This window comes from Saccopteryx bilineata, chromosome 7 (assembly GCF_036850765.1).
Source record: "Saccopteryx bilineata isolate mSacBil1 chromosome 7, mSacBil1_pri_phased_curated, whole genome shotgun sequence".
Taxonomy (NCBI): domain Eukaryota; kingdom Metazoa; phylum Chordata; class Mammalia; order Chiroptera; family Emballonuridae; genus Saccopteryx; species Saccopteryx bilineata.
The window spans coordinates 22,928,185-22,940,529 of NC_089496.1; the positions used below are offsets into that span (position 1 = coordinate 22,928,185).

General features: G+C 39.1%; 1 protein-coding gene across 9 annotated transcripts in view; it reads left to right on the plus strand.

Annotated features, from left to right (window-relative positions):
* AKAP9 (A-kinase anchoring protein 9) overlaps nt 1-12,345 on the plus strand; it is a 171,989-nt gene that overhangs the window by 123,054 nt on the left and 36,590 nt on the right. For all 9 annotated transcript variants that reach the window (XM_066239573.1, XM_066239580.1, XM_066239574.1 and 6 more), the window contains one exon: nt 12,017-12,169. In XM_066239573.1, the coding sequence (XP_066095670.1) occupies nt 12,017-12,169 (153 nt within the window). The remainder of the gene's footprint in view (nt 1-12,016; nt 12,170-12,345) is intronic.

The window sequence follows — 12,345 nt, forward strand, 5'->3', positions numbered from 1 at the left end:
GGGTAGGATGAGACCACCAAAAGTTATGTTCACAATGGAAAACAGAATGAGGACTAATTACCCTGGTGCAGCGTTCCATTAGCTATAACTCTACAGTCAGTATTCTGTTTAATTGTACAATTAATGAAGATATAAATTAAATTCATAGTTTATTTCTTCCACTAAATTACTTATTTGAATTGCCTCTCTCTGGAATAAAAAAAAAAATAGGGAGAGAACAAAAAAGAAGGAATGATTTAGACATCAGCTAAAACTACAATGCAGAATGTGTAGTTTAAAGAAGAAAAAATATAAATGACAGATAAAGATAATCATTTCTATGAACAGGATTATTTTCTCATTAACACATAATACTAATGTTTATATAAAAGGTTGTTGTTTATTTTCTTTTTTGGTTTTTGTGCAAGAGGTGGGGAACATTTGTGTATATGTAACCACTTCTTTATGTTTTGAAAAGAATTAACATTTAAAGATATATTTCACACTAAATAATTAAATTGTCCCTTAAAAGGATGGACCTTCAAAACTGTACACCCAAGTAGTGATAGTTAATTATGGATAGTTGATTTAAGTTTACTAATTTTATATTTCTATCATCATTTGAATTTTATATAACATTACTAATACCTTAATTTCTAGAAGCAAGTACCCAATGACTGTCTACTTTTTACTTAGAATCATAATTGTTTAGAACTGCAAGAGATCTTAGCCAATTTCCAGTTTTTACAGATCAAACCGAGCCAGACATGTTAGAAGAGTAAAGAGGTAACCTGACAGACGGCCCTCATCTACTAGTTTTTAATAACAGTGAGGTATCAGAACCTACTCAGCCTGTAACTGGAGGCTGAAAGACAGGAACGTAAAATTAAAACATACATCCTTTAATAAAAACCACTTAAGCAGTCTCTCTTGCACTAGGCAAATGTTTTCAGATATCTGATGGCATATAAACGTAAGATGTCTATATGTCATTATACCTGAGATACCTTTAGGCTACGATCATAGCCTAAACTTGTGTAAAACTTTTTTAAGTTATTATAATGTTTAGAAAGCAGAATGAATAGAAAAAGAAGAAAATTTTAAGAGATAAGATTTTGAGGAAGTTAAGAGAAAGGTAGAATGTAGAGAGAAATAGAAGGAAGAATTTCTTAAGAAAAAGAAATTTACCTAAGTTAAACCAGTAGGTTTTAACTGTCTAGAGCTCATGAAATCTACCTTACAGGTGGCAATAATAACTATAATAATAATAATAATAATAAAATAGTTACCTTTGTTTAGGTCTTTGCTAGAAAGTGCTAAGTGTTTTAAATGTCCTATGTTATTAATCCTTATGCTGTCCCTAAGTATAGGCTCTGTTGTCATCTCTATTTTATAGATGAGTAAACTGAGTCTTCAGAGGTTAAGGAACTAGCTTGTGGTCATATAGTAAGTGGTCGAGCAAAAATTCCTCCAAGTTATGTCTCTGATTCTGGAGCTGTGTAATGCTGTACAGCGAAAGTATTGGAGGGTGTTTTGCCCTCTTGGTATGAGTATTAAAGACTGTCACTCAGCATTTATTGAGCTCTTACCACATGGAGACCCCTGCGGTTTTGGGGTTCTTATAGACTCAGTAATAAGATAACCTGGGACTGAAACTGGCTGAGTGAAAGGAAAGAATGACCCGACAGTGTTATTTTTAGGAATTGAAGTCTCTCTAGTGATACCTCAAGTTCAGCTATTTATAACAGGAATATTAATGCTTTAGACCAGTACTTTTTTTAAAAAAATTATTTATTCATTTTAGAAAAGAGAGACAGAGACAGAGAAAGAGAGAGAGAAGGGGGGAGGAACAGGAAGCATCAACTCCCATATGCTCCTTGACCGGGCAAGCCCAGGGTTTCAAACTGGTGACCTCAGCGTTCCAGGTTGACACTTGATCCACTGCGCCACCACAGTCAGGCTAGACCAGTACTTCTTAAACGTGAATGTGCACATGAATCCCCTCAGGATCTTGGAGTAAAAATTCTGATGCAGTGGGTCTGGAGTAGGGCTTGAGAAACTGTGCATCTAACATGTTCCCAGGTGATGCCAGTTCTGCTCTTCCCTGTACCACACTTGAAAGAGCCAAGCTTTAGATCACAGAATAAGTATTTGACCTTAATCTAGTGTATCAAAAAGAAAATAAATACCATGTGTGGTAGGGCAACAATTTTGAACTTAAATATCTGTGTGTTGAAGTAATACCTGTCATCAAAAGTAATTGTAGAAGAGAGAGATAGGCATAAATACTACTGTATTAGATAATCTTGAAGATGATATAATCATCACAGTTTTCAACAAACTAATCTGATAACTATGTCTACACCACTCCTAAGTGTATTTAAGGTGTGTCTTCTGAGTTTAATACCACTGTTACAGAAAATAATTTAAATATGTCTTAGACATTAATTAATAGTAGCAGAATAAATATAATTAAGAATGGAAGGCTCCAGCCAGTCAAGATAGTGTAGTAGGTAAATGCTGTGCTCCCCTCCTCCGGTGACCACATCAAAATTATAGCTACATTATAGAACAGTCGGCCTGGAGAACCTAAGTCCTATGATGAAGGATACAAACAAAAAGCCTTATCAGGACTGAAATGAAAACAGCTTTCTCCCTCTTGCAAAAAAACAGCAGCAGTAAAGCTGCAGAGTATACTAGCCTTGTGACCTCAGGACTAGACACTCTTCTGTCTTCCTAACCTCTGAAATGGGGATGACCTTAGCAAAGATCTCATAATGTTGTTACAGGATTTTAAAAAATAATAATTCAAATAAAGCAGCTTATGGAGTACCTGACAATAAATTGTCTATAAATGATGGCTATTATTAATATTTTTCAATACTGTTTCTGTTAAGAAAGTATTAAGCTAAACAGTTTTGAAGGTCTCCGCCAGTGGTAAGATATGATTCAAATTAAGTGTCTACATGTGTCATCAGTATATGCCCCTTTCACATTATAAAGGTGATAAATGACTTATAGCAGGGGTCCCCAAACTACGGCCCGCGGGCCACATGCGGCCCCCTTAGGCCATTTATCCGGCCCCCACCGCACTTCTGGAAGGGGCACCTCTTTCATTGGTAGTCAGTGAGAGGAGCATAGTTCCCATTGAAATATTGGTCAGTTTGTTGATTTAAATTTACTTGTTCTTTATTTTAAATATTGTATTTGTTCCCGTTTTGTTTTTTTACTTTAAAATAAGATATGTGCAGTGTGCATAGGAATTTGTTCATAGTTTTTTTTATAGTCCGGCCCTCCAACGGTCTGAGGGACAGTGAACTGGCCCCTGTGTAAAAAGTTTGGGGACCCCTGACTTATAGACTGCGCTCTGAGCCAGCTGCCACTAAATGCTGTTCCTGCATCTTAGGTTGTTTTTAATACAGCAGTTCGATCATCTGGTAAATACACATTTGCAAATCTATTCATTAAATATTTATTTATTTATTATTTTATTTAGAAGATTAATTTTAACAGGGTGACATTGATAAATATAAGAGTACATAGGTTTCAGGTAAACATTTCTATAGCATTTGAACTGTTGATTATGTTGTATTCCCATCACCCAAACTCTGATCATTTTCTGTCACCTTATAAATATTTGTCCTTCGTTACACCCTTCCTCCCATCTCCCCCTCCCCACTTCACTTTTATCTATATCCATGAGTCTCTTTTTTATGTCCCACCGATGTGTGAAATCATACATTCCTTAGCTTTTTCTGATTTACTTATTTCAGTCAGTATAATGTTCTCAAGGTCTATCCATGTTGTCGTAAATGTCACTATGTCATCATTTCTTACAGCTGAGTATTATTCCATTGTGTATATGTACCGCATCTTTATCCAGTCCTCTATCGAGGGACACTTTGGTTAGCCATTGTGAATATGTTGCAACGGACATGGGGTAAATGTGTTTTATGTACCAATGTTTGCAAGTTTTGGGGGTAGATACTCAGTTAGAGGGATTGCTGGGTCATAGGTAATTCTGTTCTTAATTTTTTGAGGAACCCCCATACTTTCTTCCATAATGGTTGTACTAATTGCATTCCCACCAGCACTCAGTGAGGGTTCCTTTTTCTCCACAGCCTCTCTAGCACTTGTTACTACCTGTCTTGTTGATAATAGATAGCCAATCTAACAGGTGTGAGGTGGTATCTCATTGTAGTTTTGATTTGCATTTCTCAAATAGCTAGTAAAGATGAGCATCTTTTCATATATTTGTTGACCATTTGTATGCCCTCTTGGGAATAGTGTCAGTTCAGGTCCTCTCCCCATTTTTTAATTGGACTGTTTGCTTGTTTGTTGTTGAGCTTTGTGAGTTCTTTGTATATATTGGATATTAACCCCTTATCGGAGCTCTTGTTTGCAAATGTCATCTCCCATTTTGTTGGCTGCCTATTTGTTTTGTTGTCAGTTTCTTTTGCTGTGCAGAAGCTTTTTAGTTTGATAAAGTCCCATTCATTTATCTTTGCCTTTACTTCCCTTGCTTTGGGGGTTAAATTCATAAATTATTCTCTATGGCCAAGGTCCATGAGTTTAGTACCTATATTTTATTTTATGTAATTTGTTTCAGATCTTATATTTAGGTCTTTGATCCATTTTGAAATAATTTTTGTGCAGAGGGACAAGCTGTAGTTAAGTTTCATTCTTTTGTATGTGGCCTTCCAATTCTCAGCACCGTTTTATTGAAGAAGCTTTCTTTTCTGCATTGGGTGTTTTTGGCTTCTTTGTCAAAGACGATTTTTCCATATATATGTGGTTTTATTTCTGTGTTTTTGATTCTGTTTCATTCTGTATGTCTGTTTTTCTGCCAGCACCATGCTGTTTTAATTATCATGGCTCTGTAGTATGATTTAAAGTCAGGTGGTATGATACCTCTGGCTTCATTCATTTTCCTCAGAATTGCTTCAATTATTTGGGGGTTTTAATGGTTCCATGCAAATCTGGTAATTTTTGTTGTTTCTTTAAAAAATGACATTGAGATTTTGATGGGGATTGCATTAAATGTGTATATTGCTTTGAGTAGTATGACCATTTTAACTTTGTTGATTCTTCCAATTAATGAACATGGAATATTTTTTCCATTTCATTGTATCTTTTTCAATTTCTTTCAATAATGTTTTATAGTTTTCAGTATATAGGTCTTTCACGTCCTTGGTTAAGTTTATTCCTATGTATTTTATTTTTTTGTTGCAGTTGTAGAAGGTATTTTTTTAGTTCATTTTCTGAATTTTATCATTGGCATATAGAAAAGCAAAAGACTTTTGTACATTGATATTGTGTCCTATGACTTTACTGTATTGGTTTACTGTTTCTAATAGTTTTTTGGTGGAATCTTTGGGTTTTTCTATGTATAGGATCATGTCATCTGCAAAAAGTGATATCTTTACTTTTTTCCTGATATTGATGCCTTTTATTTCTTTCTCTTGCCTGATTGCTCTGGCTAAAACTTCTAGAACTATGTTGAATAAGAATAGAGAGAGTGGGCAGCCTTGTCTTGTTCCTGATTTTAGAGGAAAGCCCTTAATTTTTTCACTAGTTAGTGTGATACTAGTTGATGGTTTGTCTTATATAGCCTCTATTATGTTGAGGTACTTTCCTTCTATTCCAATTTTATTATTTTAAACATAAAGGGTTGTTGTATCTTATCAAGTGCCTTTTCTGTATCTGTTAATATAATCATATGATTTTTCTTTTTGTTGATGTGGTGTATTACACTGACCACTTTTCCTGTGCTAAACCATCCTTGTGCTCCTGTAATGAATCCCACTTGATCATGGTGTATTATTTTTTTAATGTGTTGTTGTATTTGATTTGCTAGTATTTTGTTTAGGATTTTTGCATCTGTATTCATTACAGCTATTGATCTGTAGTTTTATTTTTTTGTGTTCTTGCCAGATTTTGGGATGAGGGTTACATTGGCCTCATAAAATATGTTGGGGAGTATTGCTGCTGCTTCTGTTTTTTGGAAGACTTTGAGAAGGATAGGTACCAAATCATCTTTGAATGTTTAGTAGAATTCACTAGTATAGCCATCTGGACTTTTGTTTTCTGGGAGGTTTTTAATAGTTTTTCTGTCTCCTCCTTGCTATAGGTATATTTAGGTTTTCTACTTCTTCGTGACTCAGTCTAGGAAGATTGTATAAGTTCTAGGAATTTATCCATTTCTTCCAGGTTGTTGAATATGGTGGCATAATAATCTTTTATAATATTCTACTATGATCCTTTGTATATCTAATTTCTCTTTCATTTCAGATTTGTTTATATGAGTCCTCCCTATTTTTTCTTAGTGAGTCTAGCAAGTAGTTGGTTGCATTTATTGATCTTTTCAAAGAAACAGCTCTTTGTTGTATTAATTTTTCTATAAATTTTTGTTTTCTATTTCATTTAGTGCTGCTTTAATTTTTACAATTTCCTTTCTTCTGTTGACTTTGGGTTGCCTTTGTTCTTTTTCTAGTTCCTCAAGGTGTGATATTAGGTTGTTTACTTGAGATCTCTCTTGTTCCTTTTTTTCATGTGTGACAGGGACAGAGAGAGGGACAGACAGAGACAGACAGACAAGAAGGGAGAGAGGTGAGAAGCATCAGTTTTGTTTTTTTGTTTTGTTTTGTTTTTGTATTTTTCTGAAGTTGGAAACTGGGAGGCAGTCAGACAGACTCCCGCATGCGCCCAACCGGGATCCACCCGGCATGCCCACCAGGGGGCGATGCTCTGCCCATCTGGGGTGTTGCTCTGTTGCAACCAGAGCCATTCTAGTGCCTGAGGCAGAGGCCATAGCGCCATCCTCAGCGCCCGGGCCATCTCTGCTCCAGTGGATCCTTGGCTGCGGGAGGGGAAGAGAGAGACAGAGAGGAAGGAGAGGGGGAGGGGTGGAGAAGCAGATGGGTGCTTCCCCTGTGTTCCCTGGCCGGGAATCGAACCCGGGACTCCTGCATGCCAGGCTGACGCTCTACCACTTAGCCAACTGGCCAGGGCCGAGAAGCATCAGTTCTTTATTGAGCACCGTAATTAGTTCATTGATTGCTTTCTCATATGTGCCTTGATCAGGGGGCTACAGCAAAGCGAGTGACCCCTTGCTCAAGCCAATGACCTTGGTCTTCAAGCCTGTGACCTTTGGGCTCAAGCCAGCGACCATGGGGTCATGTCTATGATCCCATCATCAAGCCAGCGACCCTGCACTCAAACTGGTGAGCCTGCACTCAAGCCTGCAACCTTGGATTTTGAACCTGGGTCTTCTGCATCACAGGCCAACATTCTAGTCACTGTGCCACTGCTTGGTCAGGCAAGGCTGATATTTCTTTGATTTTCTGTTTGGATGATCTAAGGCTGTCAATGATGTGTTAAAATCTCCAAGTGTGATTGTGTTTTTCTCTGTTTCTATTTATAGATCAACTTGTAGATGTCTTATATATTTTGGTGCTCCCTAGTTCCATGCATATATATTAAGAAGTGTTATGTCTTCTTGATACAGTGTCCTCTTTATCATTATGAAATGACCATCTTTGTCTCTGGTTACCTTTGTTGTCTTGAAGCCAGCGTTGTCCGATATGAGTATGGCTACACCCACCTGCTTTCCTTTGCATATTATTTGTTGGGAGAATCATTTTCCAACCTTTCATTTTGAATCTACATTGTCCTTGCAGCTTAGATGTATCTCTTGAAGGCAGTATATGGCTGGCTGGTTTTGCTTTTTGATCCAATCTGCTACTCTGTGCCCCTTTATTGGTGAGTTTAGTCCGTTTACATTTAGGGTAATTATTGACACTTGAGGATTTCTTACTGCCATTTTTTTTTTTTTTTTTTACAGAGACAGAGAGAGTCAGAGAGAGGGATAGATAGGGACAGACAGACAGGAATGGAGAGAGATGAGAAGCATCAATCATCGGTTTTTCATTGTGACCTCTTAGTTGTTCATTGATTGCTTTCTCATATGTGCCTTGACCGTGGGCCTTCAGTAGACCGAGTAACCCCTTGCTCGAGCTAGAGACCTTGAGTCCAAGCTGGTGAGCTTTGCTCAAACCAGATGAGCCCGTTCTCAAGCTGGCGACCTTGGGGTCTCAAACCTGGGTCCTCCGCATCCCAGTCCGATGCTGTATCCACTGTGCCACCGCCTGGTCAGGCCCTTACTGCCATTTTATGTTTTGTTTTATGGTAGCTCTGTGTCTTTTTTGCTGCTTCTCTTTTTTGTTTCTGTCAGTTGTTTTTGTATGGTGATATTCCATACTTTTTTCTCCTGTTTCTTTTTTTTTAAGCTGTGTATTTCAGTAATGGTTTGTTTTTTTTTCCCTGAAGTTGGAAACGGGGAGGCAGTCAGACAGACTCCCGCATGCGCCAGACCGGGATCCACCCGACATGCCCACCAGGGGGCGATGCTCTGCCCATCTGGGGCGTTGCTCCATTGCAATCAGAGCCATTCTAGTGCCTGAGGCAGAGGCCAAGGAGCCTTCCCCAGCGCCCGGGCCAACTTTGCTCCAAGGGAGCCTTGGCTGCGGGTGGGGGAGAGACAGAGAGGATGGAGAGGGAGAGGGGTGGAGAAGCAGATGGGCGCTTCTCCTGTGTGCCCTGGCCGGGAATCAAACCCGGGACTTCCGCACGCCAGGCCAATGCTCTACCACTGAGACAACCGGCCAGGGCTCAGTAATGGCTTTTCCATGGGTAGTTACCATTAGGTTATTAAGAGAAAAATGTTCATATGTACAAGAGTCCTTAGTCTTATGAGTTCTCCTGCACTCCATCCTCTTTTGCTACTGCAGATCTTTATCTTCTCCCCTTTTATGTTATTGTTGTCACAAATTATCTTTGTTTTTATTGTGACCTTGTTGGAGCTTTTTTTAGTAGATTTTATTTGTTTTTTGTTTTCCTTTTCATTTTTCTGAAGCTGGAAACAGGGAGAGACAGTCAGACAGACTCCCGCATGCGCCCGACCAGGATCCACCCGGCACGCCCACCAGGGGCGACGCTCTGCCCACCAGGGGGCGATGCTCTGCCCATCCTGGGCGTCGCCATGTTGCGACCAGAGCCATTGTAGCGCCTGGGGCAGAGGCCACAGAGCCATCCCCAGCGCCCGGGCCATCTTTGCTCCAATGGAGCCTTGGCTGCGGGAGGGGAAGAGAGAGACAGAGAGGAAAGTGCGGCGGAGGGGTGGAGAAGCAAATGGGCGCTTCTCCTGTGTGCCCTGGCCGGGAATCGAACCCGGGTCCTCCGCACGCTAGGCCGACGCTCTACTGCTGAGCCAACCCGGCCAGGGCTTGTTTTGTTTTTTGTCTCTGGTTGAATAACCCCCTTGAGTATTTCCTACAGTGGGGGTTTTCTGATGATAAATTCCTCAGCTTCTGTCTGTCTGTAAAAGTTTTTATTTCTCCTTCATATTTGTAGGATAACTTTGATGGATGTAGTATTCTTGGCCTCTCTTTCAGTACTTTGACTATTTGGGTCCGCTCTCTTCTGGCTTGTAGAGGTTCTGCTGAGAAGTCTGGTGATAACCTAATGGGCTTTCCTTTATATGTTATGTTCTTCATGCTGCCTTGAGGTTCTTTCTTTGTGATCGGTTTCAGGCAATTTTATTACAATGTGCCTTACAGTAGGTCTGTTGGGGTTGAGGTAACACTGAGTTCTGTTTGCTTCTTGGATTCAAGACTCTTTCCATAGGCTTGGGAAATTCTCATCAATTATTTGTTTGAACAGGCTCTCCATTCCCTTCTCCCTCTCTTCTTTTTCTGATATACCCATTATCCTTATATTCCTCTTTCTGATGGAGTCAGACAATTCTTGTAGAGCTCTCTCAGTTTTTTAAAAATTTGTGAGTCTCTCTCAAGCTTTTCTCTCTGTAGTTTCTCTAGTTGCCTATCTTCAAGGTCACTGATTTTTCCCTCTATATGGCTTATTCTATTAGGTTAGCTTGCTACCTCAGTCTTCAATTCATGTATTGAGTTCTTCATCTCTGTTTTTAAAGTTTCAATCTCCTTGGGGAGGTATTTGTTTGGTTCATTAATTTGTTTTCTCAGCTCATTATGTTGCCCATTGGTGTCTTCTTGCATCTCCTTGAGTATTTTCAGAACTTTAATTTTGAATTCTCTATCACTTAACTCCAAAGTTTCCATGTGATTGAGATTTTTTTCTGAAGATTTTTCATTTTCTTTCTGAACTATGTCTCTGTCTTGTGTAGCCGTGGTATTCAATTTTTTCTTCCTTAATGGCATTTGAGAGTGGTATTGTTAAGAACCCTAACTAAAAAATTTAAAAATATATAAAAATTTTAAAAATTATATGCAAGAAGAAAAACCACATAAAAAGATAGAAAACAAACAAAATAAAAGACAAAACACTCTAAAAAATAAGAATAAAATATATAAAAATTAAAGAAAATGAAATTCAAAAGAGGAAAAGAACAAAAAGAAGGAAAAAAAGGAAAAATAAATTTCAGTTTTGAGAGGTTTCTTCCAGTAGGTGCCACTGTATTACAAGTTTTAGCTCTGGGAAGTTCCTGGGCTTTCCTCTGCTGAGATGTTGCTGTCACAATGATGTATGTGGGGCTGCATATGCATTGGTGGGTGGGGCGTGTTGCAATGGCTTTTCAGCTTCGACTTAATGGCTGTAGCAATGGCAGTCTTAGGTCTCCAGGTGCTCCTGCCCGTCTCAACAGACTCGGGGACCAGACACTGAGCACCTCTGTTCTTCAGGGGAGAGAGTGTCTCTGGAGAGCTAGCTAGGGGGCTTGTCTCTGTCCCTCTCCTTACAGTAAGGTGAAGGCGGCAGCATCTCGGAGGCTGGGGGACCTCCATTTAGCCTTCTCTGTCTCTGCAGAGTGCGGGCTGCAGGCAGAGCGTGGCCATGACCCTGCACTCGGGCTGCTTTGGTTTATCTCCCCCCCCCCTCCCGGCCCCTCCATTTCATTGCTGCTCCTGGCAGAAAGAGACCCAGTCACTCCAGGTTGCCCTCTCTGTACCCCTCAGAGAAAATACAAACAGCCTGAGCCTTCCTCCTTCCCGTAATTCAGCAAAAAAAAATAACCCAGTCACTCCAGGTTTTTCTCCTCTCCCCTCCAAAGCCCACCGGGATTGTGTTTTATCTTCCGCCCCCCTTTCACCCGTCCCACCGTTAGTCTATTCAGTGTGCAGATCTCTCAGGTGTGCCTGCGAGCCCAGCTGGGGTTCCTTTGCTGCCTTATAGTTTGTTAAATTTGTTGAAATTTCAAGGGGAGAGATCGGGAGTATCTCTCATGCCGCCATTACTGTGACTTCATCTCTTATTAAATATAAAATATTTATAAGTTGCTACAAAGCAATGACCTAAATGACTGTTCTTGTCCTCAGTCAAATCCAGTTTTTTAAATATAACAATAAGGAGCTGCTAATACTCATCATTAGCTTCAGTCTCTATATTACCATCAAAGAACAATTGCTTTATCATTAATGATCATCTGTCCTCAGAAGTGAGCTAAAAGTCCATTGTCCTATATATAGTTGGTCTCTAATTTTCTCCTAAAATGATATTAATAACTAACTTATTTTTTAGTTTTCTGTGTTTCAGACCTCTGCCTCTTGCTTCCTTCTGCTTAAACCAGGTACATGGTAGCCAGATAATTCATTGGGTATTAATATGAATTAATTGAGCTATTCTCACCTGGTGGTGAAATAACAGATTTAATTCTATAGCTTTCTTCAACCTTTTGATAAAAATTAAATTTAACATACAGTAAGAGTTTAGATATAGACTTTTCCTTCTCCCACAATCCTTTTCTGCTTTCTCAGAGGATATTTTAGATAGGAAGTATCCTCTGAAGTTTGCTTTGGGAGGCTAGTCTCAGGGTGTCAAGTTTGAGAAGGTGGAGGAAACACAGTTTCACCTGACTCGGAGGAGCCCCTTTCCTTGTCCTTACAGCGCACGTGTCTTCAGCATACACACTTTCTAGAGCTAATACAGCGTTCTTCATTCTTCTTTCTTGACAAACATATGTGTAAACAGTTTCTTCTCTTTCCTTTTGATAATTTTGGTTCCTAAGATTGCAAACTTAGAAGAACAGTTAGAACAGTTTAGAGAAGAACTGGAAAATAAGAATGAAGAAGTTCAGCAACTACACATGCAATTAGAAATACAGAAAAAGGAATCGACTACCCGACTGCAAGAACTCGAACAGGAAAACAAATTATTTAAGGTAATTAGTTAAGAAAAACTTTGCCTATAAATAATTTATAGTCTTTGTCTTGTGCAAATGTTGATATTATAAGCATTTGCTAAATGCAACTGTTAAGTAGCACTTAACAGAGGAACATTAGCTAAAGATGGATTATAATTAACTTCATTAAAAATGAAAAAAATCCATACCTTTAT